Source organism: Muntiacus reevesi, chromosome 4 (assembly GCF_963930625.1).
Source record: "Muntiacus reevesi chromosome 4, mMunRee1.1, whole genome shotgun sequence".
In the NCBI taxonomy this organism is placed as follows: domain Eukaryota; kingdom Metazoa; phylum Chordata; class Mammalia; order Artiodactyla; family Cervidae; genus Muntiacus; species Muntiacus reevesi.
The window spans coordinates 122,829,107-122,841,913 of NC_089252.1; the positions used below are offsets into that span (position 1 = coordinate 122,829,107).

At 38.8% G+C, this 12,807-nt stretch overlaps 1 protein-coding gene across 1 annotated transcript in view; it reads left to right on the forward strand.

Moving 5' to 3' along the window:
- Nucleotides 1–11,958, forward strand: part of GLIPR1L2 (GLIPR1 like 2) — a 32,290-nt gene extending 20,332 nt beyond the window's left edge. Inside the window, exons 4-6 of the mRNA XM_065935055.1 lie at nt 3,740–3,825; nt 11,512–11,538; nt 11,621–11,958. Coding sequence (XP_065791127.1) covers nt 3,740–3,825; nt 11,512–11,538; nt 11,621–11,958 — 451 coding nt within the window. The remainder of the gene's footprint in view (nt 1–3,739; nt 3,826–11,511; nt 11,539–11,620) is intronic.
- The last annotated feature ends 849 nt before the right edge of the window (nt 11,959–12,807 follow it).

Here is a 12,807-nt window from a genome sequence, read left to right on the forward strand (position 1 = left end):
GCTATTATGGAAAATGAGAGAGGAAGCTGAATAAAGAATGATAGAAATATTCTCTACCTAATTTAATGATTTTCCTCCAGCAACACCCAGCAGCCCTGAAGCAGGGATGGAGCATGCAGACAGTAAGATTCCTTCACTTTTCCCAACATGGGGGTTTTGTCAGGTGGCTGTAAAGGAAAATAGTGCAAGAGAGTTCCAGGTTTTTAGCGAAAGAGTATGCAAAGTGATGAATCTAGACTGGATCGAGAAGAGACAACATGATGGATAGGGAGAAAAATAGGAGAGAAAGTAGACTTGTGGAACCAGTGTAATTAATGGACAAGTGTGACAGGAGTAAATGAATTAACAACCTGGAAGGATAGGAGGTTGCCGTCAGTGAGTGGAATATGTGATTTTCGTGAGTTCAGAAGTAGAGAAGTTTTAGGAGATTATAAGATCTAGAATGTGGCTACAAAAGTGACAGTTTTGGAGCATTAGGAAGATTTATGATGGTGAAGATGTCCAGTAACAGAGACCAAGTTATTGGCTACTTCAATCATCTACATCCCAAATTTGTAGATGATGGCAAAATTTTGACTGAAAAGCAAATTGTGAGTTAGATAACAACATGAGTTAAGGAGGCCTGATCAGAAGGAAGATGATATCTTGGGGAAGATGAGAGGATTGGTACAGCTACATAATATCAGCCTCAAAGAACCGTTAATGGTGTTTGTGGTTCCTAGTCCTTTAAGTGCAAGATGTGAAAGTAAAGGGAGGAGACCAACTGATTTTCACAGGAAGAGATATTAATCCAGATAGCTTTGCACATACAGGGATAATTTGAGGCAGGAAAGAACAGAGTCCTTGACCTTGACCTTGACCTTGCCCTTGACCTTGAATACATCCAAGAAATAGTCATGAAGTTTTTGGCAAAGACAAATAGGTGAATTGGAAGGAGTGCCAGATAGAATCTCTAAAAGATAATCTTCTTTGCTGCTTATTGCATTGTATTTTTCTCTAGCTTATTGTGATAGACTCTTTAAGTCTACTTGGAAACCTGTAGATATCTGGATATGAATCAGAAGCCAGAACTATGACATTTCTCAATGTTATAAGGATGGAGTAAAAGTGAAAGGAGTTTTTATAGGTGGCCTGGTTATTCTGGTTGTATAATATAGAAAAATCAACATCTATTTGATGTACTCTGGCCATTGTTCCATGGACAATATACAGACTATATGAGTCTGCATATGGAGAACTTTGAAGAGAAGAATCTACCTACGAGCTGTAGTTGCTTGATTGTCAGTCCATGGAGCTGGATTACCTCCTTTATGAGGAAAGTGGCAGGCGTTGAAAGTTTACATCACACTGGAACATGTAAATCTCTTATAAAATTTGAATAATGGTCTTCAAGTTGGGCATAGGAATAGTTTACCCATTGGACCACCCAGGCAACTTGGGTGGAAAGTGAAAGTGAAGTCACTCAGTCATGTCCAACTCTTTGCGACCCCATGGACTGTAGCCTACCGTTGTTCCTTCATCCATGGGATTTTCCAGGCAAGAACGGACACATATTCTGTCGGCAGCAATAAACTAAAGCTATGACCAGATGTGAGTCTAAGAAAAGGTCCAGAGGACAACGTTCAGAGTCATAACTTGGCCTCAGAGACCCACTGGGCTGCTTCTCAGCAAAGGCAGGTGTCTGAAGTCTCTACTATCATCTGTTTCTTCAGGCATTGCCAGGAAAGCTATGAAATTTCAATGTACTTTGCTAATTATACTTATCTGTTGTTTTCTTCTAATCCATTCTAGTAATTCCAATTGCGGTTGTGAACTTGTACAGAAGGGGTGCCAGATAGAATCTCTAAACGATAATCTTTGCTACTTATTGCATTGTATTTTTCTCTAGTTTATTGGGATAGTCTATAGATTCAGACTCAGACTGCTTTAGGTTAAACTTTTTAGAAACTCAGAACAAGGGGAAGATTAACATGAAAGCTTGGCATTTCTGACTACCTAATATAAATATCTTTATAATCTTATCTTTGAAAAAGAAGGCCCACTGTATTCTAGCACAGTGTGAATTTATTTATTTTGATTAATTAACGTATTTCTTTATATATTTATTTGCCTTTGCAGAGTTATTCCAGGCCAGAGTTATCAGACATTATGGTCACAGGGTCATTGACCTATGTTCCAGATGTTTAAAGGCCGTCTTTATAGCGAGTAGCTCTGCATTGGTACAGGAAAAAAGGTTCCCCCATCCCAGTGGTTTTACAACAGGATAAGCTCTTTTGTGTCGGAGGCATCTGTTTCAGTGAAAAGGGGTTAACACAATAAAAGTAGTGTAGGATATTAGGTAAAGGTGATTAGATCAATTCTTGGATTTCTTGATGGCTAGTATTCCAGCTGGGATCCAGACAAAATCCATTTCCTCCTTGAAATAATTTGATTGTGGAACAGTCTTTTGCAACCCCATGGACTGGAGCCCACCAGGCTCCTCTGTCTGTATTCTCCAGGCAAGAATACTGGAGTGGGTTGCCATGCTGTTCTCCAAGAGATCTTCCTGAACCAGGGATTGAACGCAGGTTTCCTGCACTGCAGGGAGATTCTTTACTGGTTGAACTATCAGAGTAGCCCTAGAGAATGATACATGATCTGCAAGTAACAACAGATCTCTGTATATCCTTGATGGACTCGAAAGTTTGCCATTCGAGGATATCAGATAGTTTTTGAATGTCTATTTCCAAGGTTTGCCATTCTTCTAAATGGCCCAGAATGGCCAAGGACTTAAATGCCTAATGTTTGTTGTCATGACTTGCAACTGTACACTGAGTAAACAGCCTTGTTTAAATAGCCACAAATAATGACCATCTCCTCACTCAAAAACATCTTTTCCCCATTTATCTTCTTATTCTAAATATCTTAAACTAAGCTTCCCAATTCATACCTATTTTAGGGCACCATCCTAACTTGGGCTTCCCTGGTGGCTCAGACAGTAAAGAATCTGCCTGCAACGCAGAAGACCTGGGTTCGATCCCCGGGTCAGGAAGATCCCCTAGAAGAGGAAGTGGCAACCCACTCCAGTATTCTTGCCTTGAGAATCTTATGGTCAGAGGAACCTGGCAGGCTATGGTCCATAGGGTTGCAGAGTCGGACACAACTAAAGCAACTTAGCAGTTTCCTAACTTAGCTCTGGGCAATTGATGTAATATTTTTTTAACTTCTCCCCTGTGCTCTGTACAGTGGATTAAACCAACTTTCTAAAATCCCATTTTCCTTTATTTGCTTGTTTATACACTTATATATTTCTCATGATTACCTCACAATAATCCATGCAGCTGGATCTTTGGAATAATAGGCATTTCAGGATTTTGCAAATGCTCCAGAAAATTAATATATCATTCATATATAGCTTTTTGTATATTTATGCCAACCAGAAAACAATTAGTTATGAAGCATTCTGTAACATCCACTTTTTAAAGGAAAATTTTGCTACAAACTAAAATGAAATAAGCTTTAAAATTCCCTCAAATTTAAATTATAACACTTTGTTTAAGAGTCATGGGAATTACTTTCAGAAGAGACTATTTCTAGGGAGAAAAATTGGGAAGATTACATATCCAATTTAAGTACTTTCTTGAGTCCATTTTTTAAATGAAATAACCTTTATAAATTAACTAAAAATCCAGTAACCATATTATTTAGATAACATGAAACTTGAGACTTTTTCTAATAAGATGCTTCTGCTTTTTTGTAGAGGAGGTCTGTCAAGAAGGCCTTATCAACGAGGATTAATGTGTTCTCAATGTGACGGCTATGACAGATGCACAGATTTTCTATGCAGTAAGCTAAAGAAAATAACTGAAACATGAAAAAAATTCCATAATGCATTGAATGACAAGAAAATGAAGTGGTGAACACTAGTCTTTCATTGTCATGTTAATATTGTTCCTTAGATCAGAAAGGTATTGTTATATTATCAAAGGTGGTATCAAACAGTAACATCTTTAGATTTTTTAAAACTGCACAGCCTTTTCTGCCCTCTCTAACTCTTACTCCTGCCCCTAAGGACATACTAGAATATCTGAAAGAAGGAATGAGAACTAACAGTTTTACTCTGAAGAAAAGCTTTGCATCTAATTCCTGAAATAGCAGCCTGTTTGAGAATGACTGCTGTAAAGAATAGGATATTCTAAAACATTTTAAAAAAAGAAAAAAGAAGTAAAATAGCAAATGGTTAATATAATAGCCTTTTACTTTTGTTTTTCCCCCAAAATATTCAGAAGATAAAACTAGAAAATGTTTTATTAATAAATTTTTCCCCTTTTCATTTTTCTAAATATGAAAGCATGTAACCAAAGATGCTTACAGGAATGTGGTAGGGAGTAAATTCAGACAGGGGCATATTATGCTTTTGTGTTAAAGAAACTAGTGAACAATTTCACTATAATGCCCCTGCTGGAGTGATCCATTGTAACATTTCTTCCCTTGCTTCATCTGAATCAAGATGCAAAACCTTGCTCTTCCTCTTCCCTTTTTCTTTCTCTTCCTGGGAATATCCAGACCTAAAACTGTTGGGTAGGTCAGAAAGAGGTAGACATCCACACAGAGGGAGACATGTTGCACCTAAGCAAGAAGACCAGGAATTCGTACATGATGCGGTGGGCGTGAGGAGACAGCCTAAGTGGGGTGTGGAAAGCTAGAGCCCTCACAGGGTGAGGTGAGCATGCCTGCTTGAGATCAGGCCTGGGACCCCAGATTAGAGTCATGGCTTCTCCATGCAGGCGTGGCTTACTACGCAGTGTCACAGTCCAGGCACGGTGGGGATAGGACCGCCCGGGGTGGGAGGGAGACGCCTGTGTGTGTGTGGATCAGTCTGACCAGGTGGGGAAGGCATCCCTGGAGGTCTGGTCTGGACCTGTGTGGGAGCCCAGGCAGAAAGGGGGGAAGATTCACGTCTAGGGCTGACCTGAAGAGAAGTGTTAAAAAGGAAGCAGCTAAGGGGGCCTCTGCATTTGAGGGCAGTCTCCTCACACTGGGTATCAGAGTCCAAACTAGGTGAGGAAGCTTTTAATGTTGGGGGAGGTGGCTTGGCATGGGAGGGGTCAGAGCCCTAGTGGGGTGAGAAAGGAATCCATATGTTGGAGAAGCCCAAAGCTAACTTTCAGAGTCTGAGCAGGGTGGGAGAGGGATCCAAGTAGAGGATCAGCCTGTCGCTTCCCAGATTAAATGCTGGGCATCCAGAGGAGGAGGGAGAGAGATGGACTGGATGTTTGAGGTTGGTAGATGCAAGCTATACATTTAAAATAAATAAATAACAAGGTCCCAATGTATAGCACAGGAAACTATATTGAATATCCTGTGATAAACCATAATGGAAAAGAATATAAAAAATAATTTATATATGTGTTTAACTGAGACACTTTACTGTACCACAGAGATTGGCACAACTTTTAAAATCAACTGCACTTCAATTTAAAAAATTTGAAATGCTAGGAATCCAGTTAAATTTGAATTTCAGAAAAACAAAAGTATTTTTAGTATAAATCTATCCCAAATATTACATAGGCTATACTTGTACTAAAACATGTCTGTTGTTTTCTGAAATTTGAATATAACTAGGCATCCTATATTTTTATTTGCTGAATCTGGCAACTCTACCACCCCGATGTGGAGTATCAGAGGCCAAGCAAGAAGAGGGAGCAGAAGCAGCGATGGGAGGTTAGAATCTTATTGGGAACTGAAAGTGAAAGTCTCTATCTAACTCTAACTCTTTGCGACCCCATATGGACTGTAGCCTGCCAGACTCTTCTGTCCATGGAATGCTCCAGGCCAGAATACTGGAGTGGGTAGACATTTCCTTCTCCAGGGGATCTTCCCAACCCTGGAATCAAACCCAGGTCTCCTGTATTGCAATCGGATTCTTTACCATCTGAGCTATCAGGGAAGCTCAGAAGCATACTGGAGGATAGATCAAATAAGCAGATAGATTAAGGATAACGAAGCTGATTTTCTCACTGTCAGAGGATGGCATATGAATATGTAAAGGAGGAAAACAAGCTCAAATCTTTTGGTGATGATTTGGAATTAGAGTTACTGGAACTTAAGAGTTTCAATAAGTATAAATAAACATAAATGTAAATATTTATATATGTGTGTATCAATATACATTTATTCCCTAGCCCTGAGACAGCCTTGGAACAGCGTCCTCTCAGCCCTAAAGCAACGGGGGCTTCCCAGGTGGCGCTAGTGGTAAGGAACTTGCCTGCCAGTGCAGGAGATGTAAGAGATGCGAGTTTGATCCCTGGGTGAGGAAGATCCCCTCGGGCATGGCAACCCACTCCAGTATTCTGGCCTGAAGAATTCCATGGACAGAAGAGTCTGGTGGGCTACAGCCTATGGGGTTGCAAAGAGTCGGACATGACTGAGCGATGCAGTGAGCACAATTGTACTCAGACCTTGGTTTCTAAATTCCTGTCAGCACTAAAGGGAGCCAGGACTCTCTGGAGAAAGGTCAGATTCCAGGGCTGGGGCAGGAGAAACATGAAATAAACCCAAAACATCTTTTTCTACCTGAAAGCAAGGAAGTGCTCAACGGATGGTGGAGACATGTAACATAAAGGACACAGAAGCCATCTTAAAGGGCTTTTACTGGTCAAACCTGGACAATTTGAGCACCAAAATAATGATAATAATAGTCAATTATAACTCACTGGATAAAACAGGATGCTATAATTCATACTGATATAAATTAATAAGTGAAAAATTAAAAGTTGTATGAGAAACAGTTTATTTGCGTACTTCGGAAGTAGCTCCTCATAGAGGTACTTCATTAGGGTTAAAGACTGACTCCACAATGGAGGAGCCTGGCAGACACAACCTAACAAAATGATCAAAGTGAATATCACTGGCAACAGGAAGTATCAAAAACAAAACCCTGCCCCACCTAAGAAAATTCAATGAGGAGAGTATGTAATCACTTGGGTGGTATTCCTACCAAAGATGCATAACCTAACCCAGCCACAAGGAAGCACCAAATAAATAAAAATCCAGATTTGTTTAAAAACTGGGGGTAGATCGATACATAGATATTTAAATAAACCAAAATCTAGATTTATTTAAAAACTGAGAATAGATAGATACATAGATATTTAAAGAAATAACTAAAAACTTCAGAAATAGAAATTCTTGAATGTGCATTCTATAGAATGTAAATTGGGATAGCCACTATGGAAAATAATATGGAAGTTCACCCAAAATTAAAAATACAACTAATGTGTGTGTGTGTGTGTGTGTGTGTGTGTGTGTGTGTGTGTACACATGCACACTCAGTCATGTCTGACTCTTTGTGACCCCATGGACTATAGCCTGCCAGTCTCCCCTGTCCATGGAATTTTCTAGGCAAGAATAGTAGAGTGGGTTACCATTTCCTACTCCAGAGGCTTTTACCAATCCAGGGATCGAACCCACTTCTCACGCATGTCCTGTATTGACAGGCAGATTCTTTACCACTGCACCACCTGGGAAGCCTTATGACTACCATATGATCCAGCAATTCCACTTGTAGGCATTTATCCAAAGAAAATGAAAACACCAATTTGAAAAGGTATATACACTGCCATGTTTACTGAAGCATTGTTTATACTAGTCAAGATATGGAAATAACTTTAGTGTCCATTAGTGGATAAATGGGTAAAGAAAATGCGATACATATGCACAATGCAGTATTATTTATCCATGAAAAAGGAGAACTTGCCACTTGTGACAATATGAATGGACTCTGAGGGCATTACACTGAGTGATATAAGTCAGAGAAAGACAAATACCATATGAACTCACTTGTATGTGGAATTAAAAACAAAGAAAAAAACCAAGCTTGCAGATATGAATAGATTATTGGTTGCCAGAGGCAAGTGAATGAAATGGATGAAGGGGGTCAAAAGTAAAACATTCTACCTCCAGTTATAAATAAGTCAAAAGGATGTAATAATGAACATCATGTGACTATAGTTTATAATACTGTATTACATATTTGAAAGTAGCTAAGAGAGTATATCGGAGAAGGCAATGGCACCCCACTCCAGTACTCTTGCCTGGAAAATCCCATGGACGGAGGAGCCTGGTGGGCTGCAGTCCATGGGGTCGCTAAGAGTCAGACATGACTGAGCGACTTCACTTTCACTTTTCACTTTCATGCATTGGAGAAGGAAATGGCAACCCACTCCAGTGTTCTTGCCTGGAGAATCCCAGGGATGGGGGAGCCTGGGGGGCTGCCGTCTATGGAGTCGCACAGAGTCAGACACGACTGAAGTGACTTAGCAGCAGCAGCAGCAAGAGAGTATATATTAAAAGTTCCCAAGAAAAAAAGATTTTGTAACTATGTATACTAATGAGTGTAAACTGAACTTATTATGGTGATCATGTCACAAAATATACAAATGTCAAATCATTTTGTTGTGTGTTGTAGCAAATGATTTATGTCACTTATACTTCAATTTTAAATAAAATAAAAACCTTGTAAAGAAAAAAGGTATATACTACATGCCAGAAAAAGTGACAGAAAGTAGTCACCGTTTGGACATTGCATAGTAAGTAAGAAGAAAAAAAGAATCCTTTAAGCATCTAAGCAAAAATGTAAAATCATTTATTAGAGAGTTTAACAGTCAAACTCTTTTTTGAAGAAAAGAGAAAAAATAGCCACCCTAAGTATTCTGACAGTACAGTGTTCAGAGTGAGAAATATGCCATAAACTCTCAGGTAGTGAAGATCAAAGAAGGTGCCATGAAAAAGCAGAGGAAAATAGCTAAAATGTCAGGGAAGCAGACTCTGAAGACCTCTTAGCCTGGGGCACCAAAATAGGTGATTCTCAAAAGCTTACCAGAAAATTGCTGCAATTTTTAAGAATCTTTGAGAAAGCTCCCACAAACTGTCTCGGTATTCAGCAGCAAAGCATAAATTTCCCATTCTACCGTAGAGGTAACTGTGAATCTCAGATCCATTTAGGTCACTGGCCAGCAGCTACTTCTGGGGAATAATGATCTCTACTTCTTTCAAATAGTCCAAATTTCACTAGCAGTGCTGTCTTTCACATACTCAAACCTGAAGCTTTTGGGCTTTCCCAGTGGCTTAGCAGTAAAGACTCTGCCAGCAGTGCAGGAGATGCAGTCGGGAAGATCCCCTGGAGGAGGAAATGGCAACCCACTCCAGTATTTCTGCTGGGAAAATCCCATGGACAGAGAAGCCTGGCGGGCTGCAGTCCATGGGTTGCAAGGAGTCAGACATGACTGATATACTTATGTGATAGTAATGCCATACTGGCAACTGAGAGTCCTGCAGAGAGGAGAAAAATCCAGACCAGCCTCAGACTTCTCTACAATAACAGTAAAACCTAAGGGTCAGTGGAGTGATGTCTACATTGTCCTTAATACAAGTGTCAACCAAGAATCTGTATAGAGCCCAAACTTTCATGTATAAGCAAATAGACATATACTGTGGAAACACGCAGTAGCTTGTGGTATATAGTTCTCATAAGCACTTCAATAAACTACTAGAGAATGGCTTTCACCAAAAAAGATAAATGGTAAAGCAAAACACTGCATTGAAAGAACTATCCCCAAGCACTGAAACTTAATTGATAGACAAAGATTAAAACAAACCTGAAGGTTATAATTATAAAACAAACTGTATGGGTAATAAAATCTGGTGATATACAAATAATATAATTCATAAAACTTGGGAAGAGAAGAGAGAAGTAGGGAAAAAACACGCTTAATTTCATCATCTTTTATAGCCAGGGATCAAAGCATATTATTTACAGAAGATAAATCAAACAATAGCGATGTTAGTAAATTTAAGTGTATTTAAATCAAGTACAAAAGTAAAAGAAGAATGTAATCAATGAAAATTAGTGATGAAAACTAAAGATACAAAGAAATGTCCTGATTGCATCATTGCTCAAAATAAGCAATAAATAAATACACATACACCAAAGGGCTTCCCTCATAGCTCAGTTAGTAAGGAATCCGCCTGCAATGCAGGAAACCCTGGTTCAATTCCTGGGTCCGGAAGATCCCATGAAGAAGGGATAGGCTACCCACTCCAGTTTTCTTGGGCTGAGCTGGTAAAGAATCTGTCTGCTATGCGGAAGACCTGGGCTCGATCCCTGGGTTGGGAAGATCCCCTGGGAAAGGGAAAGGCTACCCACCCCAGTATTCTGGCCTAGAGAATTCCATGGACTGTATTTAGTCCATGGAGTCACAAAGAGTGGCAAAATACGACTGAGTGGCTTTGACTTTCACTTTCCAACAAAAGGAAGTAGAGAAAATACAGACTGACTGTACTGTCAAAGATTTTTTGTGTTTTGGCCACACTGTATAGCATGTGACGTCTTACATGCTGCCCTACCAGGGATCGAACCTTCAGCCCTTGCAATGTAGAGCGCGGAGTCTTAACCACTGGACTGCGAGGCAAGTCCCAGTGAAAGATTTTCTAAAATAGAAATTATTTCATAAAAGATGAAGTGATAAATAATACCAAAACAGAAGGCTAACATAGCTTCAGAAATCCAGGGACTTCCCTGGTGGTCCAGTGGCTAAGGCTCCATGCTCCCAATGCAGGGGGCCCAGGGTTCGTTCCCTGGTCAGGGAAGTAGATCCCACATGCTGCAACTAAGACCCAACACAGCCAAAGAAATAAATGAAAAACAAATACCATAAAAAAAAAAAAAAAAAGAAATCCAACAGATGGTTTCAGTTCATCTCCAAGGTGCCTGAGGAGTGATTTGTAAATTTTCCTCTAAGATTTACATCATTGCAAGACAAAGCCCTGGTTGACATTAAGGTATCTATGGGTGAAACTGCATTTATCTTTCCAGCCTCCTTCCTAGTGGAATCTGGGAGTGATTGTTTGAACTTCTGTGCCCAAATGAGCAAAGGGATGGAAATTTATTTCCTGAAACATATTGTGATAGCATTGGTCTAGATAGCAAAAACAAGGAGTACCAGGCTCTATAGCTAACCTTGCCATCTATGAGATGAAGAGCAACCAAAAGCTTCTGAAAATAAGAATTAAATGAGGGAAATAAATAGATTCAGAGGACTAATTTTGAATGATCTTGGGGGGTGTGGGGAGAAGAGAGATTAAAAATAAGCTAACACAATATTAAATTAACTGTACTTCATATTTTAAAAAGGATGTGATGGAATTCTAGAATGTTGAAGCTGGAAAAAATCTTTGGAAAGCAGAAGTGAAGGTGTTTATATAAGTTAACAGCATGATTAAGAAACAGAATAAGTACTGGAATCCATACCTCTTCTTCCTATACTTCCATGCTTTCTCTAGCAGACCAGGAGAATCTGCTGAAAGAAATATGTTGTACCTTACAAGTGGCTACTGGTTGAAGGGGGGACATTAAAGATGAAGGTGTGAAAACTAGAAGAATAACATTATTATTGTTGGGGATAGTATCTTATATTCTAGAAAAAGAAGAAATTTTATATAATTGTTTGTGAACTTTCTTTTTCTTTCTAGGCAATGCAGATCGTGACCAAGCCATATGTATGTATTGTTGTCCTTTATTTCTTGAACGATTTAACTACTTCATGTGAAATTCAGCTTTCAATTGCTTCTTTATTTACAGATTACCGATACTGGTATCCAAGATGGGAAGTACCCCGGCCAATTGTGTGTGACCCACTGTGCTTGTTGGTTTTATTTGTGAGACTGCTGTGTTTTTCACTCAGTGCCACAATTGTCTTGATAATACAGTCTTATTTTCCAAATATATTAGTGGAAGAAGAGATGGTTTTTACCCCTGTGGAAACTGGGTCAGCAAAAGAGGGGGGAAAGAAAGAGAAGGAGGTGGAGGAGGAGGAGGAGGAGGAAGAGGAGGAAGAAGAGGAGGGGGAGGAGGAGGGGGGCGGAGAGGAGAGGGAAGAAGAGGAAGAGGAGGAGGAGGAGGAAAAAGAGGAGGGATAAGACTTACCACTCTCATAGGATAGAACTGTAATATAACAAAAGACAAAAAATAAAAAGCCCTGGGGAAAAAACCCACTGAGCTTTAACAAAAAATAATATGCACAAACCACTGCTGTAATACCTTTTATTCCCTTCTCTTTCCTATATTTATTGAAAAAACTTAAATTTGAAAAAAAAAAAATGTATTTTGTAATAAGCACTATAAACCAAGTTCCTGCACACTAAGAACAAGTAAAGACATGGTGACAGAAACGCTAAACAAAAATTTGACCAGTCTAATTAATCTTAAGCTTTCACTGTATTATTCTGATAAAAGATGAAATTTCTACTTTCTAAATATGTTTCTGTCTCTGTATTTTAAATATTTTTTAAATGGGTTAAGAAATTTCTCAAGTATTAAGCCAGATTATACATGTAATGTGTTTAGGACCATTCCAAGTTCAGGACAGCCATTTGATAATTTTTGATTTTGCTGTTTTTATCACTCCTATCATAATTATTACTCATGGTGGTGATGATGGTGGTGATACTTTACATGTGTTATCAAGACGTCTAATACCATTATTTATCTCTGTAGTATATGTGTTTAGATTGGTGTAAGTGGTATTTGTACATGCTGTTAGCAGACAACTTTATTATTTCTACTTCATGCTCAGTATTTCAAAAGCTTTACTGTAATTCTTTACTAGACTATATAATTTGTTGACACCAAGGGCTAATAAATGTCAAAAGTTTAGTTGTAACAGAGCAATCTGGTTGCTTCCAAATTTAAGTTAAAAATAAAATAATTTTTATAATAGTTATCTACTTATTATATATAGTAAAAGTTCATAAGTTAGTAATATAAAT